General features: G+C 39.0%; 2 protein-coding genes across 3 annotated transcripts in view; one reads left to right on the top strand and one right to left on the bottom strand.

Moving 5' to 3' along the window:
• Positions 1–2,789, bottom strand: part of SMYD1 (SET and MYND domain containing 1) — a 47,896-nt gene extending 45,107 nt beyond the window's left edge. Inside the window, exon 1 of the mRNA XM_053200877.1 lies at positions 2,704–2,789. The gene's annotated coding sequence lies outside the window, so the exon portion shown is untranslated. The remainder of the gene's footprint in view (positions 1–2,703) is intronic.
• Positions 2,790–2,988: 199 nt separating this feature from the next.
• KRCC1 (lysine rich coiled-coil 1) lies at positions 2,989–19,784 on the top strand. Of its 2 annotated transcripts, none has more exons than XM_015075784.3 (3): positions 2,989–3,155; positions 14,715–14,827; positions 18,310–19,784. In XM_015075784.3, exon 3 carries the CDS (start codon positions 18,407–18,409, stop codon positions 19,178–19,180), a length of 774 nt encoding a protein of 257 aa, XP_014931270.2. In that variant the 5' UTR covers positions 2,989–3,155; positions 14,715–14,827; positions 18,310–18,406; the 3' UTR covers positions 19,181–19,784. The 2 variants fall into 2 exon arrangements, with proteins under 2 accessions (XP_014931270.2, XP_014931268.2); XM_015075782.3 differs by having other exon boundaries at positions 2,990–3,155; positions 18,385–19,784.
• The last annotated feature ends 1,973 nt before the right edge of the window (positions 19,785–21,757 follow it).

Here is a 21,757-nt window from a genome sequence, read left to right as displayed (position 1 = left end):
TTTATTAAAGAACAGCTATTCTAGGGGCGCCTGGCTGGCTCAATTGGTGGACCATGGGACTCTTGATCTCGGGGTAGTGAGTTTGAGCTCCACATTGAGCACAGAGCCTACTTTAAAAAAAAAAAAAAGCTATACTATTCTGTTTACATATTTTCTATGGTTGCTTTCACACTGTAGCAGCAGAGTTGAATACTTGCAACAAAGACCATATGGCCCACAAAGCTGAAAATACTTACGATCTGGCCTTTTACAGACAATGTTTGCCAACGCCTGCTTTAAACTAATAACAGTTTAAAGCCTGGCAATGTTAAATAAGCAAGGGGCTGCTCACTGCCTTCAAGTGAATTCACTGGCTGATTCATTCATTCATTCATTTTATAATCCCTAGGAGTGACAGATTCAAAGAAAAAGTTCTTGCCTACATCTAGCTCTCACATTCCAGAATGACAGGGGCAGGTCTCCTCCTTAACAGTCCATTATATCCTATATAACTACATCATTGGCAAAACTTCAAACCCCCGCGGCACTTGGGTGGCTTGGTTGGTGGAGCATCTGACTCTTGATTTTGACTCAGGTCATGATTCCAGGGTCATGGGATCGAGCCTCACATTGGGCTCCATGCTGAGTGTGCAGCCTGCTTAAGATTCTCTCTCTCCCTCTACCCCTCTCCCTTTGCCCCTCTCCCCCACTGTCTCCCTCCCTCTCTCTCTAAAATTAAAAAAAAAAAAAAAAGCCTCCAAAAAACGCCTTCAAATTCTCCGGTCTCTGTGTTCCTAACAAAAGAGCATGCTTGCTTCCATCTCTCTTCTTTTGGCTCCAAGAAATCTTTGGCTGCAAATTGCTTTCTTCCCAAGAATTCCTAAGTCCACTCCTGTGTAGTTATCAGCACATTTATCAGCACTGTGCTCAGTGCCTGGATAAAAGACGAGTAACACGCAGACCCTGTCTTTAAGATACTGACCATTTAGAAAGGATTATGGAAGAGCATGTAAAGATGGTGAGAGAGATACAGGAAGGGAGGGGAAAGGATATCCAGGGCAGCCTGAGGAGTCAGGAAAGGCTTCAGAGAAATAGCCAACAAAGATAAGAAGGGAGTGAGACAACCAGAACTGGAGGAGACCATTTCAGCCCCAAGGACACATCAGCACAAGCAGAGGTGTGGAGGTAAAGAAATGGCAGACGTACAGACACCTACAATAGGTTGGGTACCTTGGAGCTACAGGAGCACACATATTATACTTCTGTTCACCATTCTAGCACCAGACTATTGCCCTTGTGACCCACTGTTTCATATACGTTTGCAAGTTTTCTAACATAAATGTATGAATGTCTGAAATTGTGTTTTATTAACATTACCTCGTATGTTTTTCATAATACCCTTCGAAGTGGGTATTATCAAAGCCTCTATTTAAAAAGCAGCAGCATCTCATAAGTATAAACCCCAGAGAAACTCTCATATGTATGCACAGGGAGACGCACAAGTACATTAGAACAGCACTGTCTATAAAAGCAAAAATGAACAACAGGCTCAATGTCTGTCAAATGGCTAGTTCATGGTGTTTTCATGCAACAGAATGCTCTAAAGCTGTGAAGGTAAATGAATTAGAACCTCACATCTCAGCATACCTCAATATCAAAATATAATAAATAAGTGAAAAAAGTTGCAAGGGAATAAACAGTATGTATAATAACATTTATGTAAAGTTTTAAATCATGCAAAGCAATATTTCATGTTCTTTGGGGACAAAATATGTAGCAAAAGTATTAAGAAATGAATAGGAATGAGAAACGCTGCATTCAGGACAGAATTTACTTCTGAAGGGAGGAGGAGTTCATTAGGAAGTAGGGAGAAGGCATTCCAGAAGAGGGAGCAGCATATACAATAAACTGAGTTACGCAGTAATTTGGTATTTATAGGAATCAGTAAAGGTTTAGCATTGCTAAATCATAAAGTGAAAGCAGGGTGGGGAGGTGAGCAGTAGAAAGACAGAGATCAGGGTGCACAGAAGCCCAGTAGTACTCCTGTTTGACTTTCTCCAACAGACAACGGAGAGCCAAAATGACTTCTACATCGAAGGCTTTGGCAGTAGTATGGAGAGGACACTGGGCTGGTGAAGTCGGAAGGATAAGTTAGGCATCTCTTGCCATGGTTCTAACAGGAGATGATGGGCACCTGAAATTAGGCAATGGAGGCATGCCCCTCAACAGGAAAATGGGTGGAATACTGTGCAGCGGTGAAACAAACACCTAAAGGCAACAGCTTGGATGAACCTCAAAATGTTGAGTGAAAACAAGTTCCAGAATACTGCATAGAGAAAGATACAAATCTTATGAAATTCAAGAATCATCCAAACTGTTTTTGGCCGCATACGTATGGAATAAAGATATAGATATGAAAAGAAACTACAAAGGAGGGTAGTGATTTCTCTGGGAGATGGGGAATGAGATGAGGTGAGTTTGGCTGTGCGTGTGAGTGCGCGCATATAGGCATATATTGACGGAGGGCGACAAATGTCATTTACGGACCAGTGACGACAACGTATCAGGACCAAGGCTTCTGCTTACTCTAACTCCGTGCAATAAAGGCCCTAACAAAGGAAAGACAAACAGATAAAGGAGATGACGTATTTCTCAGATACTTTGGAGGAAGAATCCGGAGGTTCCCAGACTTTTTCTTTCTTAGTCGGTTTTAGATTCACTCACCCCTGGCGAGCGGCCCCACGCGCTCTCCCTTCCCTCCGACAACGAGGGGAAAGTCCCCGGGGAAAGTACACGAGACGGAGGGGACACAGCCACAGTTAGAGCCGAGACCCCCCCCCCCCCCAAAAAAAAACCCCAGCGAAAGGGGCCGGGCTAAAGGGGGCGGGGCTAAGGGGCCTCCCTGGAAGGGAGGCACCCGCGCAAGCGCAGTAGCGCGCCTTGCCGCCATGGCGTTGGCGCCGTCCAGTAAGCCGCCGGTGGTGGCGGAGACTTCCCCTCAGGAAGCCTGGTCTCCGCCTCCTCCTCTCACCCCGCCTGCTCGGCGGCGGAGGCGGCGGTGGCGGCAGCGCCTGTCCCTGCCTCTCCGCCACCTCCACCCCGGCCTATCCCCCGGCCGGCGGCGTTGGCGGGGAGGGGGACAGTAGTTGTAGACGCCCGCCCCTGCCTCAGAGAAGGTGAGTTCCCGCCCCGGCGGCGGGGGCGGCCCGGTCTTCAGCCCCTCAGCTCCCTCCGCGGCCCAGTGAAGGCTGGGCGCGCCCCTAGCGTGCGCCATGGCCGACCGGGTCGGGTCCGGAGTCCGTCCGCCCTCCTCACCACCCGCCGCCCGGGGAATGGGGCGCCACGGCCCCCCGGTGGAGCGTGGAGGGGAGAGGGACACCCCAGCAAGCTCAGGAAGCTGAGGATTGAGGGGGCAGAGAGATGTCCAGGGAGAAGTCTTGACTGGAGTGGCAGGGAAAGGGAAGGAGGATGGATGAGGCAGCTCCGAGGATAAGGAGAGAAACGGCCTGAGACGTGGAAGCGAGGAAACCTCGGCGGGGTGAACTTGAACATCCGGGGAAGTAGACACTTGGGCCGAAGTGGAGTTAGGACTCTGCCCACCGCAGGAAGTAGCTCCGGAGCTTAAAACTGTCGGGGCCCTGGGGGAAGAGCGGAGGGATGAGGGCGTTGAGAGGTCCCTTTGGAGAGTTTTCCGGGGCTTTTTGAGGATAACACCCTATAAAGCAAACTTCTGAGATTTATAGGCCTATTTTGATAGTGGTCTGAGTTCAATAGGGATCTACAGATCAGTGTCAAAGGTAGCAAAGTGGACAGTAGTGAGAGCGGTGAAAAACGGAATTTATCCAGACACTCCCGACTGTGGGGGAAAGAGCTGAGCTCCATTTGCATTTGCGCAGAGGTGACTGGGAGTTTCAAAGGGAAAATGAGGGACTGGAGGAGAGGTGGGGGTTCCAGAAGAGTCAAGGAAGTGAGGAATTACAAAGGGGATGTTGTTAGGCCAGCTGTGTCTGGCTGCTGGCAAGTAGGGAGGGACCTTAGGATTCTATCCTCCCACAGCCACTGGGAGACCTAGGCGTCTCCTTCCCGATGATTACACTTCAATGGAATGGCTTTCAGGTCTTTGAGAAGGACACTCCTGAGTTGTAGGAGGGACACATCCTTCTCAGAGACAGGAAGGATTCACAACCCAAATTCAGTAAGTACTCTTAAAAAGAGAGATGGGGACCTGTTATCAGGTGTTGGCTCTAAAAACAGCAGATTTCTTTTTGACAGCCCTGAGGTTTTTCTTGCAGGAGCTCCAAAGGGGGCTGGGTCATCGCTGGGATTCAGCCTTAAGCTGCTAGAGGCCAAGTTAAAATTTGGTCAAGTCTCCCTGCAGGAGTTTGGAAGGAGTGTTTCTGCCCAAGTTTTCACAGTTCTCACCAACACATTTCCCCTACCACAAAAAGCTGTTTCTTCATCATCTCGATCTAACAGATGTTTAAGTTCCTACAAGTACTATATGCCTGTGAACACCCTATTTGTCCCAAACTATGAGGTAAGACTGTAAGGCAGTTTAGGAAAGGATTTTAGATGGTGGAGCTTGATCGTGTTGCAGGTCTCAGTAAAACATTTCACCATCTTCAGTCTCATCATTTTTAGTACTTATCGTGTTGACTTATGTTGCTTTTTGTCCCCAGAGGGAAAAGACAGTGGAAGCCAAAATATTGTAGAATAATTTAGATTCCTTTTTTCTGGAGAGGCATCAATATAATAACCTCATGAAAATAATTTTGTTTTTACCCTTTTTCGTGATATATTCTATTTTTCTGTGCTATTCCATAATCTTTTACGTATTTCACTTTGGTGGAATGGCAAAGTAAAAAAAAAAAAGTATACGTTTCTTAAAACATTTTTATAAGCACTTTATATAAATTCCATGCACTAAAAATGGAATGAGGAAGTCATTGCAACCAAATGATGTTCTAGTAAATCTCTGAATGAAGGCAACCTTCGGAAGACTAGATTTAACGTCTTGAGTCAGCCTAGGTTAGTTATCATTGTTCTGAGGTCAAAAATAAACTCTGGATTGTTTTCATACCAGACTTACTGCCTCTCACCAACAAGTAAGCCTGAGCAGTTCATAGATTATGTAATTTGTAATACAGTTTATAATTTTTATACGGTTTATAGTTTATACAATTCAGTTTGGCTCTCAGCCAGATCACAGGAAGATTTGGAAACAGTTTCTCATAGAAAAACAAGTTTTTTGCCAGATGGCATTTTTTGTTTTTCGTGTGTGTGGTGACTTTAAATATGTGCAATTTCTTAAGATTTTGTACAATGTCACTTCACACAGGTCTAGCAGTAACCTTTCTATACGACTTCAAGGTGGTATAATGAGAATACTGGAATAGGAATCTTGACTAGTACTAGGTTCTAGTGCTAGTTTGTCCACTAGTTGTATGACTTGAGTAAGTCCCAGACTTTTTTTTTCAAACTTTCGAAGTCCCAAACTTCCGTTTTGAGTTTTGTCATCTGTGGGGAGGGGGAATGGGATTAGCCCAATTGAGTGGTTCTCAGCCAGGGGTTATTTTGCACCCCTACCCCAGAGGACCCTTGGCAGACATTTTTGGTTTCCACCACTGGGCAAGGAAGAACGGGGTGAGCACAGGTGCTACCTGGCATCTATTTGATAAAAATAAAATGCACAGGGCAGTCCCACACCCACCCCAACAAAGGATTCTCCTACCCAAAATGTCAGTAGTGTCGAGGTTGAGGACCTCTGCACCAACCAAACTCTGAGGTCCTTAAAATTGTTAACTGGCTTTACAGTTCGGTATTGATATTTCCATGGGCTGGCTGTGTACTGGAAGAGCAGTTCATAAAACACGAAACCTCAACCTATAATGGCCGTCAGGTGGCATTCAAAGAGTGATGAAATCTCTGAGTTAAGATTGAGACTATTCATGAGGATATGAAAAACAAAATATAATTCGCTACCTAAAAATTACCTCTTGTGACATTATTTTGGGTAAATATCCTTCATTAACTGTTCAGTTAACTGCTACCTAACAAATGGTAAATATGTGGCATATTATACTATTTAAAACACTAGTAGAAGTCATATATTTTTACTTGAGATATTTGTAAAAGCCTTAAATAATTGCCAGGTAAGACAGTACATAAACAAGAGGGGGAAAAATGTTGCTTGTTACTGACCCAGCATTTTTTTTTCCCTTAAAAGACTTGGTTAGGAGATTTACCTTAAATGTATGAAAGAATTATTGTGCTTCCAGTTACTAAAATCCTAGTCACTGTCAAGATCCTGATAGGACCATTCAAACTGATTTGAAGAACATCTGCTAAACCATTTTCACCTATAGCTGTAACACTGAGAGGAGCTCCTTTGTATGGGCTTGATAATGAACAGATGTCAGTAAGGATTAAATATTGGCAAGCAGAGAATATGTAGAAAGTGTCAGATTACAAATAGGAAATTGAGAAACTAAACTCACTTCACAAAACCCCAAAGAAATACCACATAACCAGACTTCTATGAAAAGACATATATATAGAATTTATGGTGAAGTTGTCATAACATTTTCCAGGACACTCTAATTCATTCAGTGAGGTTTCTCAAAGTTTTTTGGTTTCTCAAGTATTTTTGACAGTTAAAAAAAATTTTTAAGTAATCATATTCCTGAAGGATTAGTAAAAACAAAACCACAAAAATCAATTCCAGCTTATTTGCTTCTTTTCAAGAAATTAAATGAACTTGGTTTTAGAGTGAAGGACATTTTTGACTCCTTATTGAATCAGTAACCCATTTACATAGCATTACCTAAAAATGTTTTCCTTTGTTTTCATGATAGTAAGCAGAGATTTGGATCAAATGACAGAAAAATCTAGCTAATAGCCATTGTTGTATTATTCAGAAAACACTTTTTGAGCTCCTGGTATGTATCAGGTACTCTGCTCAGTCCCAAGGATATACTGATGAATTAGGCACAGCCCTTTTAAAGAGCTTAGTAGTTAATGTTTTTTTGTGAAATTAGAAAAAGAAAAAACAAAACAAAATGCAGTTTGGGGGTTTTATGTTCTTTTAAACACAATAAAAGTTTATTTATCTCTCAAATTACGTTAATGGTGAGTGCTCCAGAGCTGGCATGATTGCTTTCTTCTTCCTGACACACAACTTCTATCTCTTAGTCTGAAATGGCTGCAGAGGAAATGTGGGATAGTAGTGTGAGGCAGTCAAATTCTCCATGGAGTGGGGAGGAAACAGGTTAATTGACAACTTCTAAAATTGGTAAGAAATAGCAGGATGAACACATTAGAGAAAATGTAGTCTTAAATGTAGATTAGCCAGGACTCCTGGGATAATCAGGAGTAGTTCATTGTTTTGTATAAAGCTGTGCTCTGTCCAAGACATATTTGCTACATGCACACCAGGGCACGTTATGTTGTAAATCTAGTGTTGACAGATGGGTAGAATGGTTGGGGAGGAAGATCTCTGGAGAGACACTGATGATTATTTGTTAGTTGCAGATCTGCTGACTTTATTAGATGTCAGTGTGTGAAAATAGTGACTAAGCATGTTAAAATGGCTAAAAAGATTTCCCCTACTATATTCATCACATATATGTTAGGGCATCTATGTGAAAGCATTGGGGCTTTCCCCCACTTCTTACAGACCCATTCACATTCACATTTACTAATCCTTTGAAAGGAATGGAATGCATCTGCTGGCATTCTGATGTTGGATGTCTGCCTTGGGTCCAAGTAAAGCTAACTTCACAAGCATGATCCTTGAGCTAGCTAGCCACAGAGTACTTACAATTATTGATGTTCAAAGACTTAGTTTAAATAAAGACACAAATTTTATATTAAATGTGTAACTATATTAAATGTGTAGTACTCCCAATTAATGATTTTGTTAATTCTTTTGTATTTTATCATTGGAAATTTGCCATAATAGTAAACCCTTAGTTATTTTTGTGATTGTTGTGTTAGTGTGAAATAGCTAGAGCTTGGCAAACTCCTAAATCAGATACTAATCTACTTTCCTGAAAAGACAAGGTTAATAACCAACATAGCTAGGAGTATTTATGAGGCTGACAGCTACAGGGTTGCATGTCTAGCACAATTAAGATCTCTAAAAAATACTTAAATAGGTAAAAAATAAAAAAAATAAAAACCTGAAAAGATAGCAAATAGTTACAAAAGATAGCAAAGATAACAGTCAGTTACCTAGTCTCCTAAAATGTAATGCTATGCTCTGCTTAGCCTTTCCTGAGATTATAATGATGCTAAAAGATTGCAAAACTCAAGAGCAGGAATGAGGGGAGGCTATACACTCTCACCACTTCTGTTCAGTATTGTATTGGCGGTCCTAGCCAGTACAGTCAGACAAGAAAAACAAAAGATGTTAAGATTGGAGAGAAATAACACTCTCTATTTGCAGATGATATGATCATCTATGTAGGAAATGCCAAGGAACCTCAGAAAAGGCTACTAGAATAAATTTAGCAAGGGGGCAAAATATTAGCTCCATATACAAAATCAATTGTATTTCTCAATATTAGCAACAAACAGTAAGTTCAGATTTTTAAAAATACTGTTTACTACTGCATCAAAAAACAAAATACTTTTAGATAGCTTTAATGGAATACAGAGAATGCTACATAACATGGCTGAGAGAAAAATGCAAATAATGGGGAAATATAAAACGTCTCCTAATACTTCTGACTGAGTTAAATTTAAAAGTATTAGACCGTAAGGCGCCTGGATGGCTCAGTTGTCGGTTAAGCATCAGACTCTTGATTTCAGTTCAGGTCATGATCTCACAGTTGGTGAGTTTGGGCCCTGCATTGGGCCCTGAGCTAACAATGTGGAGCCTCCTTGGGATTCTCTCTCTCTTCCCCACTCACGTTCTCTCTCTCTCTCTCTCTCTCTCTCTCTCTCTCAAAATAAATAAACTTTAAAAACAAAGTATAAGACCATACCATTTTGGGGGTGTATTTATTAAAGGGAAAGAACTGAGCTAAAACTAACCAAATTAACATCCTAATTTTGCTCATTTTTTCTTCAGAGATATTTAATACACATTTTTTTAAAGATGCTGTATAATGTTTAAGTGCCGTGTCACAACAGAATTGATGTGCGGTGGGGCATGAAATTTTTTAAATAGATTTTTCAGTTAAATTCAGTTGATTTATTCATCAGAACTGAGACTTACTAAAAACATTTTATACAATGCAAAAGCTCAGGCTTTGCAATTTCCATTTTTTAATATTTTTTTTTAATATTTATTTTTGAGAGAGAGTACACGTGCTTGCAAGAGCAATGGAGGGGCAGAGAGAGAGGGCAAGAGAAAGAATCCCAAGCTGACTCCCTGCTCAGCTTGGAGCCCAACACAGGGCTGGATCTGATGACCAGGTCAGGACATGAGATCTATTTCTAGAAATAGAAAAGTTTTCAGAATTTTGCTAGATTTTTTCCAAAAAATATTAGAAGGTAAATCTAAAATAATACTCCAGATACGTTTCAGTCAAGACAAGCTATTTCTTGCTTGGGACCTAATACCAGCCTGTAAGTAGTAAAATTAGCTAGTATCCTTAGAGTTTTCTGCTTGATATTCCATACTCTTTTCGGTATTAAAGTAGACATGGCACCAATTAACACAGGATATAAACTGAAATCTTCAAAGAATTGGTTCAAAATAGAGCAGCCAGAAGACACAATAATGATCAAGTCTAACTTTCAGCTTTCTTTCTTTCTTTTTTTAATGTTTATTTTTGAAAGAGTGAGAGCAAGAGAGGGGCAGAGAAAGGGGGACAGAGGATCGCGAGTGGGCTTCACACTGACAGTGGAGAGATGGATGCGGGGCTTGAACTTACAAGATCAAGGCCTAAGCCAAAGTCAGACGCTTAACCAACTGAGCCACCCAGGAGCCCCCAGTTTTCATTTCATTTCATTTCATTTCATTTCATTTCATTTCATTTCATTTCATTTCATTTCCATTTCGTTTCATTTCTTTCTTTCTTTCTCTCTTTCCCTTTCTTTCTTTCTTTCTTTCTTTCTTTCTTTCTTTCTTTCTTTCTTTCTTTCATGTTTATTTTTGAGAGAGTGTGATCAGGGGAGGGGCAGAGAGAGAGAGAGAGAGAGAGAATCCCAAGCAGGTTCTATACTGTGAGCGAAAAACCCAGTGTGGGGCTGGAACCCACCAACTGTGAGATCAGGAGCTGAAGTCAGTCGATTAAGTGTCCAACTTGTGATTTCAGCTCAGGTCATGATCTCACATTTAGTGAGTTTGAGCCCCGCATTGGGCTCTGCACTGACAGCGTGGAGCCTGCTTAGGCTTCTCTCCCTCCCTCTTTCTCTGCCCTTCCCCACTTGCTCTCTCTCTCAAAAATAAACATTTCAAAAAATAAGTACTAAAAAGATCCTCTAAAACATGAGTTATCTTGAAATACAAAGAATTAGGTACTCCTGTCAGGCACTCTTGCTCTGTTTACACATAACCTTTCCTTTATTTGGCTTTCTGTAGTTACGAGAAAAGTTGGCTGGGAGAACATTTCACTAGGTCAGTAAAATGGATGAAATCCTGAGTAACAATAAAAGCTCATTCATTCAGTACTTGCTATGTACCATATACTGTTCTAAGCATTTTATGTATATTCATTTCCTTAAGGCTCACAACAGCTCTTTGAAGTATATGTTATATCCCTATTTTAGAGATGAGGGACTTAAGGCACAGAGAGGTTGAGAAATTTAACCAAGCTTACACAGCTAATAACTGGCTCCAGAGTCCCTATGTCTGGCTCATAAGAGCAACGAGATAAGTGACACAATATGATGGGCAGTAGTTCTGCATAGGTGAATTGGCCTTATGTTAGGTGGATAATCTTTCTGGGGGAAAAAAACCAACATTTAAAAGTCCAGTTTAACAAATTAAGGTAAAATTATTTCATTTTCCAAAAACATCTGTTAATAGATCTTTAAGCTCTTCTAGTACACTTTATTGAGATATACTTTACTTAAAATACACACATATTTAAAGTACACAAGGCAATGTGTTTTTGTCAGGTATATACTCAGCAACCATCATAAATAAAATGCCAGATATTTCCATCAACACCCAGAGTTTGCTCATACCTCTTTACAATCCATCCCTCCCTCTACTCCTGTCCCCAGCAACCACTAATCTGCTTTCTATCACTATAGATTAGTTTATATTTCCAGAACTTTTTGCAAATAGGGAATCATACAAGTAGGTACTCTTATATCTTGCACTAAGCATGATGATTTTGAGATTCATCCGTGTTGTGTATATATTGCTATTTTGTTTTTTTTTTTGTTGCTGAATAATTCTACTATATTGATATACGAGGTTTTGTTTATCCATTAACCTATTGACAGACATTAGGGTTGTTTTAGTTGGGGGCTATTACAAATAAAGCTGCTATGAACATTCATGTACAGGGCTTTGCATGGATATATGTTTTTGTTTCTCTTGAACAAATACAAGTGAAATGGCTGGGTCATATGATGTTGAATGTTTAAAGAAATTATCAAACAGCTTTGTAAAGTTGTACCATTTTAAATTCTAACTAGTAACGTATGAGAATTACAGTTGTTCAACATCCTTACCCACATTTGGTATTTTTAGTCCTTTTAATTTTAATCATTTCCAGTGATAGTGTAGTAGTATCTCATTGTGGTTTTAATTCACATTTACTTAGCCATATACACACACACACACATATACACTCTTTGAGGTGTCTGTTAAAATCTTTTGCCCATCCATTTTAATTTGTGTTTATCTTACTGAGTCATAAGAGTTATATATATATTCTAGATACAAGTCCTTTGTCTGATATATGAGATGGGAATATTTTCTCCCACTTTATGGCTTGCTTTTCATTTTAATTTTAGAGTCATAAGTAAATTATATACATTAAAACAACTCAGAAATAATTCAGAGAGATACTATATATATTAGAGAAACATTTTTAAATATTCATCATCCTTTCTAAAAAGTTTATCATTTACAGTTCTTAAACTCAATATTTTTAGCCAAACCTTTTTAATCTATACACTTGTTCTGAAAATTAACCTGTAGAACCTTTAAATTCAATTTTTATGGAGTTTTTAATTACAAAGTAATTTTTTTTGCACAAATTAAAACAGCACAGACATATGCAGAGAGCAGAATGTTAAATATTGTCTCTTACTCTTTTCCTAAACTCATATCCCAAGCCCCATTAAGTGTGTATCTTTTCAGATTTTTTTTTTCTATGGGTATTGAGATATACAAGATCCGACTGTAAAATCACACCAACACAAATCAGTAATATTACCTAGTATCAAGGCTTTCTAAGTATTTCAAGGATACAAGCAATCAAGCAACTCTAAAGAAGCAAAGATCTCTAGGACATGAAAGATGGCTCCTCAGACCTGCATCTCTAACCCAAAATAATAGATAGATGAGGTTTCTAAGTAAGGATCACCTCACACAGTGTGGGTATTTAAATTATGAATCATTTTATATACCCTTGCATATGTGACATTCTTCATAGAGCTATGCCTCATTGGTCCTGAATTTATTTACTGTAGATCATCCTTAGCCAGGAACATCTTGCTAAGGGCATTTCAAAGATAAGTTCCTATTCTTTTAGCCAGTATCATTGGTCTCTTTTCTCAGAGGTCCAGAAGTCACCTACCCTCTTCCCTCTCCCCCCACCCCCAGAAAGGAAGTGAATGGATTACAGCCCAGCTCCTTTAACTCCTTCCTTACAATAAATACTTGTGAATATATTTATTTTTTGGTTCTGTGTTGTGTTTTTATACTAAAATTGGATTTGAGATTGATCAACAGATAGGTACTCAGGTAGGTAGGTAGATAAGAGTTCTACATCTTGTTTTTTCCCCTTAATATATCATGGACTTTTCTCCATGACAGTACATGTGGTTCCAATTCATATTCACTTAAGTGGCTGCATAGGAAGTACAATTTTGACGTTCCATGATTGGTATCATATTTATAAACTAGTAAATTTCTTTTTATATATATATGAAATGTATTGTCAAATTTGTTTCCATACAACACCCAGTGCTCATCCCAACAGGTGCCCTCCTCAATGCCCATCACCCACTTTCCCCTCCCTCCCACCCCCCATCAACCCTCAGTTTGTTCTCAGTTTTTAAGAGTCTCTTATGGTTTGCCTCCCTCCCTCTCAAACTTTTTTTTTCCCTTCCCCTCCCCCATGGTCTTCTGCTAAGTTTCTCAGGATCCACATAAGAGTGAAAACATGGCATCTGTCTTTCTCTGTATGACTTATTTCACTTAGCATAACACTTCCCGGTTCCATGCACATTGCTACAAAAGGCCATATTTCATTCTTTCTCATTGCCAAGTAGTATTCCACTGTGTATATAAACCACAACTTCTTTATCCATTCATCAGTTGATGGACATTTAGGCTCTTCCCATAATTTGGCTATAAACTAGTAAATTTCAATAAAAATACATTTCAACTGTTAGGAACTTTAGATAGTAGTATAGACCTCAAGGATACATGTGGTAAGTTTGGTGTAGATTATTTATTGAGGTGAGGAACACTTTGGGCAAAAGTTCTGGAAGTTAATATGTGAATATGACTATAGCTTTGAGTGGCTTATCTGAGCCTTGTTTAGGGAGCCTTGCTTGTGATCATTTTTGTACAACTATAGAGGACTGTTGCCCACCACAGGTAAAGATGGTTTGTGGTTCCTCTCTGTGATTCCCAGATGACCTGAGAGATACAGCTAGAATCAGTAACTATCTTAAAATAGACTATTTCTTGAAATTGTCTGCTATAAAACACAAAAATGCCAGGGCCAGACCTCTTCTCCCAGCCTTTCAATACAGATCATTTCCATAAAGTCCAGACTCCTACTGGTGACCCAGTAACTTCTGTTTCAGAATATATTCTGGACTAAATAAGAATATACTACCATATTAAATAGTAGAGCCTTACTAAATGTTTTCATACTGAAATTTCATTCTAATTAGCAAAAAGTTAGTAGATAGTCTTGCAAGCACTCAGGAAATTAAGATTTGAGATGGTATGTGAAGTGATATCTAGTTACAGATTGAAAATATTACCTTAAATGTTTAATATGATCTTCAATCTTCCCTCCCTTTATTTTATTCATAGATACCACATTGAATGAATAAATATTGAGCTTTTACAAATACTCTTTGTAAAAGGTATATGGGAAGTAGTGATATAGTTTGAATTGCAAAGGATTTCATATTATGAGGGAGGTTGAAATAAAGATCTTCTGAATCATAGGATAATTTCTACTGAAGCTGATACTTTGATTTGAATGCAAACAAAACTCTGTCCTTAAACTTTTAGTTCAGACTAAATGTGTTAAAAATCATGAAAGCTATTTTCAAATTTAGAGGTAGACATTTGGGGTCACTGTGTTGTAAAACAAAATGTTATTTATTTTTCCGGAGTAAAATATATGCTCAAAAAAAAAATATAGGCTCAATATATAGCCTAACTTTCAGGTTTATAGGAAGTAAAATGATAAAAAAGGATATGGATTTGTGAATTTTCAGATTCTGGATCTATGTTGGTGGTATGAATCTAAACTTTGAACTATTTAATCTTTGTAACAAGATTGTACTTGGTTTCAGATGACTGGGAGTGGAATATTAGACAAAAATAGATTTTGGGATCTCTGCATCATGTTTTTTAGCTTCCTGGTTGTTGCACGGTCTCACCATTTGGGGAAAGTCCATGCTAGAAAACTGAAGCAATTAATGGGGGAATATGATCAGATTTCTTCACCAAGTTCCCAGCCTGATAAAGGTAAGTTTCCATTCACCTCTTCATTGATTTCTGCATGATATGTGGGCTTTGGGGACTGGCTTCTTTCATTTAGCATGCCTTCAGGATTTATCCATGTTGTACCACATATTAGTACTTCATTCCTTTTTACTGCTGAATAATATTCCATTGTATGAATATACCACATTTTATTTATCCATTCATCAGCTAATGGACATTGACTTGTTTCTACTTTTTAGCAGTTATGAATATTGCTACTGTGAACATTTGTGTGCAAGTTTTTGTGTAACCATAGGTTTTCAGTTCTCTTGGGCATATACTTAGGAGTGAAACTGATGGGCCATACAGTAACACTGTTAACATTTTGAGGCATTGCCATACTGTTTTTCTTTTTTTTCTTTTTAATTAGGAAACATTTCCAAGGTTATTCATAAAATTATTAAAACAGCAAAAGTTGATGTCAATAACATGTCAATAACAAAACAGGAAGGTAATGAAACGTTCAAGAGACATCTTGAAAAATTTCAAAGAACTATATACCAAGCTAAAAATCTGCAGTTAAACTATGGTTGCATAACAGTTTATACTCATTCCTACATTTTCTCAATAAGTTCTTCCTTATATTTGCCTTTCTATTTTCCAACTTGTTGAGATTTGGCTTTGCATTCAAGATTTTTTTTCTGATCAAGAGTGCCTGGGTGGCTCAGTTGTTTAAGCATCTGACTCCGACTCTTGACTTCAGCTCAGGTCATGATCTTACGGTTCATGGGTTCGAGCCCTGCGTCAGGGCTTGGGATTCTCTCTCTCCCTCTCTCTCTTTCTGCCCCTCCTCTGCTCCCTCTCTCTGTCTCTGTCTCTAAGTAAATAAACTTTAAAACAAAAAAGGAAACAAAGCTTTAAAAAAAAAAAAGGAATTTATTCCTGATCTTTTCCTGTTTTATCCTGCTGATAACCACCTTGTTTGGGTAAATGCGTGCATGGACAGTTGTGGCATTACCTTCTCACATTGAACCTGCTCAATGTAGATGACCTATTTCTTTCTAAACACCTGGACTACCTTGCTGATTGCTGACCTTTATAGTGTCCTTGAACCTCCTGAACCTCATCATCTGTGTGGATGGGCATGGAGCAGACCTTGTACTTCTGCCACCAATCCTTGGAGAGTGGGGAAGACATGATCTTCCTGCGCATGTGCAAGGGAGCACTGAAGTGGCATTTGGGGTTTTTGCTGTGGTCCGAGGTCACAAAAGGGTTGAACTTCATCATGATGGTCTACCTGGCTCCAGGCAGGCTCAGACCTGTGTGCTTGGGGCCAGAAGTCCAAACTATTTTTCAAAATAGCTGCACATTTTACATCCCCACAAGCAATGAATGAAATGACCCATTTTTCCACATCCTTGCCAATACTGAATCTCACCTGTCTTTTTTATTATAGCCATCCTTGTGGGCATGAAGTATCAATTTCTAAACGTAAAAGTGGACAAAATGGTATAACGAACCCTCATATACCAGCATCCAGCTTCAACAGTTATCACCATCTTTTTCATCTTGCTAGTGACTTTGTAAAAGCAGCTTTATTGAGATATAGTTAACATACAATAAACTGTACATATTTAAAATACAAAATTTGAGTTTTGACAGATATATGTGTATACCATCAAATGATCAATACAGTAAACATATCCAGACTCCATAATGTGCCTTTTATAATCATCCCTCCCATCCCTTCCTGTCTCATCCCCAAGCAAACACTGTTACTGTACATTAATTTGCATTTTCTAGAGTTTTCTGTAGACGGAATCATATGTTATGTACTCTTTTGTCAGGCTTCTCTCAGCATAATTATTTTGAGATGCATCGATGTTGTTGACTCTATCAATAACCAATAATTCTTCCCTTGTTACCACTGATAGTATTTCACTGTATGGATGTAACACTTGATAGTTCCATTCACCTGTTGATCATCATTTCTGTTTTTTCCTTTCTGGGGCTATTACAAATAAAATTACCATAAATATTCATGTATTCTTTGTAAGGACATATATTTCCTTTTCTTTCGGGGACATACTGAGGAATGGAATAACTAGATCGTACAGTAGGTGTATGTTTAACTTCCTCAGAAACCAGCAAACTGTTTGCTAGTGGTTGTACATTTTCTATCCCTGACCAGCAGTGTGTGAGAATTCTAGTTGTTCCGTATCCTCACCAACTACACTGTTGGTGTCATTCTTTTTATCCCAGTCATTCTAGTGAGTGCGTGGTGGAATTGCATTGTGGTTTTAATTGACATTGACCTGATGACTGTTGATATTTTTTCATGTGTTCATTGGCCCTTTGTATATATTCCTTTCTGAATTGTCTGTTCAAATCTTTTGCCTATAATCAAATATTTGTTGAGTTATTCTCATTAGAATTTTTGTACTATTTAAGTTGAATAGGAGCTAAATTTTCTGATTCACCAAATTAGACTTCATTTAGACTTTATTTTTTGATCTAAAATTTCCAGAAAACGTAGCTGATCATTAGTGACTCTGGAGTGTTATGTCATGCTTCTTTCTTTCTGTTAAAGGGAAGAACATTCTGTTCTCCGTGGGTATGCCACCTCCTAATTTTTAGAGACAAAGTATATCACCAAAACTACATAGGACATGATCTTGTAGTAAGGATGTTTTCTGCTACATTTGTACTTAATGCAGGATTTGAGATAGGGGAAAGAAATCAGAAATAGTGCTCCCCCACCAAAAGAATCAAACAAGCCAACAAAAAATTAGTGTCTCTACTTTAAATTTCTTCTAAAACTTTTCTCTGCATCAGTCTGACCCCCTCTCCGCTTTCACCTCCATTCCTCCTTTAACCCTCCCACCAGTACTTTAATAGAGGACAAACCAGAAGACATTCTAGAATGCTTTTTTTTACCAATCAGAAGTAATGGAATGAAATCCAAGCCCTGGACAGAAGATACAGAACTCTGTTCCCTCATCTTCCCTCATGCCCTATACAAAAGAGTAGTTTCATCTCGTAGCAGAATTTCCAATTTCCAGCATTCCCAAACCATTTTATAAACATCCTTTTATTATTAAGTCTTATGGTACTCTAGTCAGGTAAGTAGGCATATTTATTTTATTTTGTTTGAGTAAACTGAAGATTTTAAAAATTACTTCTCTATGGTTCTATTACTTCTCTTAAAAAACAATATACAAGAAACTGATTAGTCAGAACTTTAGGAAAACTATGAAAACTATCAGCCACCTATCAGGGATGTGTGGCCCTTAACCACACATCCCTATATGCCTTACAGTTTTAGCCATACAACAGAACCCTATATGTCATCTGCTCTCTGCCCTCTTCATCCCACTTCTGAGAATGATAAACCTACTTGTGAGTGGCCTGGGAGATATTTGACTATCCTAATGTACCATTTTGGTGTATAATGTCATGATATTTAACTTCTTTGCTGAATTAGGTTTTAATTTGTCTGGGCTTCTTTGTTTTGTTTTTTGAAGCTCTCTTCAAGAGCAAAGGAAATATTCAGAATACAATAATCTAGTAAGAAGAATTTTCTCCCATCTTCTCTACAGAGAACCCCTTGTTGTCAACCTAATGAAGCATTCAAAGAAGACATATGACTCTTTTCAAGATGAACTTGAAGATTATATCAAAGTGCAGAAAGCCAGAGGCTTAGAGCCAAAGACTTGTTTCAGAAAGATGAGAGAGGACTGTTTGGAAACTTGTGGGTACAAAGAAGAGGTTGATTACAGACCGAGGCATAGAATGTTTGATCACAGACTCTCATCTGAGACTGTCCAGACCTACCCGAGATCATGCCCTATTTCACCAAAGGTGGAAAACCGGTTACCTCAGTGGCTACCAGCTCATGACAGCAGGCTAAGACTAGACTCTCTGAGCTACTGCCAGTTCACCAGGGACTGTTTCTCAGAAAAACCAGGACCCCTGAACCTTAGTCAGCAAGCGTATAACTGTCGCCCATACAGTGTGGAATCTGGAGTTTACAAGCGTCTCTCCTCAGAAAACAGTGCCAGCGCCCATCAAGCCAGTCATAAACAGATACATCAGCAGGGGAAAAGGCACCCAGAGGAAGCCAGAGAAAAAGTAGAGGAGGAGCGGCCCAAGCATAGGAGGAAAAAAGGTTGTGAGGAAATAGATTTAGACAAACACAAGAACTTCCAAAGAAATCTAACACAAATGGAAACAGTCAGGGTCAGTACAGAAAAGCTTAAGAATCGAAAGGAGAAAAAAGGTCGAGATGTGGCCTCTAAGAAAGAGGAACGTAAGCGTAGAAAAGAGAAAAAGGAACAAGGTAAAGAGAGGACAGAGGAGGAAATGCTTTGGGACCAGTCTATCCTTGGATTTTGAAGATCCTGAGTTGGTTCTCCTGAGGTTAAATTGAAAAAATAGTTGAGGAGCTTGGTTTTATGATGTCCATGTTCATATCGATTTTTTCATGTGAACAGGTACTTTAATTTCTAACAACAGGCCGAGTGAACCGAAAGTATTTAATGTGGTTACTCTCCAGCACAGAAATTACTTTTCCTCATTTCCTGAAAGCATCCCTACATTTTTCTTCTATATAATGTAATTTTCCTTAATGAGAGTGGCACTGCTTTTACTCATCAAAATGCTATGATAGTAGAAGTATTTTTCCCTTGGGAGGTCACTTATTTTAAATTGAAGTATTAACGGGCTTTGCAGAATCTATTTCTTGATTAGGTTTGTTTTAGTTTTGGGTGGGATATTTTTATATTCATTAGTTTTCTCTTTGACACAATTTAGACTGATTTTTTTTTCCTTTGTTAGACCTAACTTGCAGTGTATTTTCTAGATTGCAAAGTGGAAAATGAAATACATTATAATAATAATAAGCTAAGGTTACATATAGTTTTAAAAGTTTAAAAGAGTCTTGATATAAAATCAGTTTATATTCTGGAAATATTTATAATAAAGTGTTCTAATTTCTGCATTTTGTTGTTCTGTGTCAATTATATGTTCCCATTCAGTGATGATTTTCTTTTGGAAGAGAAATAATGGAGTAGTTATACTTGCGAGGAAGATCTTTTGGGTGGGTCACACTTTACAGTTGTAAAAATTCTTTACCTTGCTTATTCATATTTCAACCCACTTTTTAGGATAGAAATCTATTAATGACCATAATTTTTCCAAATAGTTGAAATTGATAATTCCCTTTTTTATGTAGAAAAAAATTATGGCCTGGGAAACTGAGTCCCAGAATCCAAGTCTCAGCTATGCCATCAAGTTGTTATGTGACTTTGGGGGAGTCACTTAACTTCATTTTCCTCGTTATCAAATATGACTAGAAAGATTGGCCCCTAAAATGCCTTGGATAGCAAGATTCTGTGATATGAAAACTCTTTTTGCTTTCCACAATGCTGGGCTTACATGTCTATTTTAATATTAACTTTAGAATTATTTTGCTAAAAGTGATTTTAGCTTATATGCTAAAATACATATAAATATTTATAGGTGTGTGTGTGTATATATATATATATACACACATATATATGTTATATGAGAGATATATATGTATCATATAAATCACTCCATATATTCCCCACACACACAGCCATCCTCTTGCATGTAACCAGTCTCCCTACACTTGCTGGGCTGCTGCCTTACTCAGCCCTGGCCTTTCTCTGGATCACCACCCTGCCTAGCCTCCTACCTGCCTAGGCCCCAAGTAGCAAAGAAGGAAAGAAGGGGAAGAGGAAGGAAGAGAGGGTAGATGACCCATTTTATTTTAAACTAATGACCACAAACCTCCAATCCATTGAGTTTCCATAGTAAGTTTCCCACTCTCAAAGACACCACTTTTATATTCTCTTCCCTCAAAACTTTCCCTTCCTAGTTCCTCCCATAAGGCCTCCTTTCTCAGCTGATGACCTCACCTCACACTCCAGTGAGAAGTCTTCAGAGGGGATTATAACTCATTATGGTACCACCAGACTGATAATCTTCCCTCAGGTAGTCTGTTCTCTGTCTTCCCTCCTGTTACAGTTAAGGTGTCCCTGCTCTTAGTAAAGACCGCTCTCTCCCCTCATGCACTGGATCCTACACCCTTTCACCTCCTCAAGGTCTTCATCTCTCCTGCACCATGAGTCTCTCCACCTTTACTGGATTATTCCATTAGAATGCAAACATGCTTCTGTTTCCCCTCTACAAAAAACAGTAACAACTCCCTTGACCCCCATATCGTCTTTCAGCTACCTCCTTTCTCTTTCACAAAAGAACTTGTCTATGCCAGCTGTCTACACTTTCTCACCTCTCATTCTCTCCTCCATCTCTTCCATCTAGTTTCTGTCCCTACCACTTCCCTGAAACTGTTCTTGTCAAAATCTCCAATGACCTCCATGTTGTCAAATCCAATGGATATTTTTTATTTGTATTCAGTTCAGCCTCTCAGCAGCTTCCATCTGGTCAGCACCTCTTCCTTGAAATGCCCCTCCCTCAGCCTTCATAGCACTGCATTTGCCTGATTTTCCTTATCTCCATAGCTCCTCCTCATGGGCCTCTTTACTGGTTCTTTCTCCACCTACCTCGAAATGCATTATCATGTATAGTGCATCAGGGACCAGCTCTAGACCATCACTCTGTAATCACACATCCTAAGTGATCTGATCCAGGCCCATGGCTTTAAATGTACCTGTATATCGATGTTGTAGACTACGTGTTCCCCACCCACCAAATTCATATGTTGAAATCTAATCCCCAGTGTAATGGTGTGTGGAGGTGAGGTCTTTGGGAGGGAATTAGATCATGAGGGTAGAGCCCTTAGGAATGGGATTAGTGCCTTTATAAGAAGAGGCCAGAGCTACATCAGCCACCTAGTCTATGGTAATTTGTTATAGCAACACAAATTATCTAAGATACCTCTAAATTTCTATTTCTAGGCTACATCTTCTCCCTGAGTTCTAGATT

The sequence above is a fragment of the Acinonyx jubatus genome, chromosome A3, assembly GCF_027475565.1.
Source record: "Acinonyx jubatus isolate Ajub_Pintada_27869175 chromosome A3, VMU_Ajub_asm_v1.0, whole genome shotgun sequence".
NCBI lineage: Eukaryota > Metazoa > Chordata > Mammalia > Carnivora > Felidae > Acinonyx > Acinonyx jubatus.
This window is presented reverse-complemented; position numbering and strand designations above follow the sequence as displayed.

Excerpts from the sequence above, each read along its gene's own strand:
- KRCC1 (XM_015075784.3), top strand. The coding sequence starts at position 18,407 with ATGAAGCATTCAAAGAAGACATATGACTCTTTTCAAGATGAACTTGAA.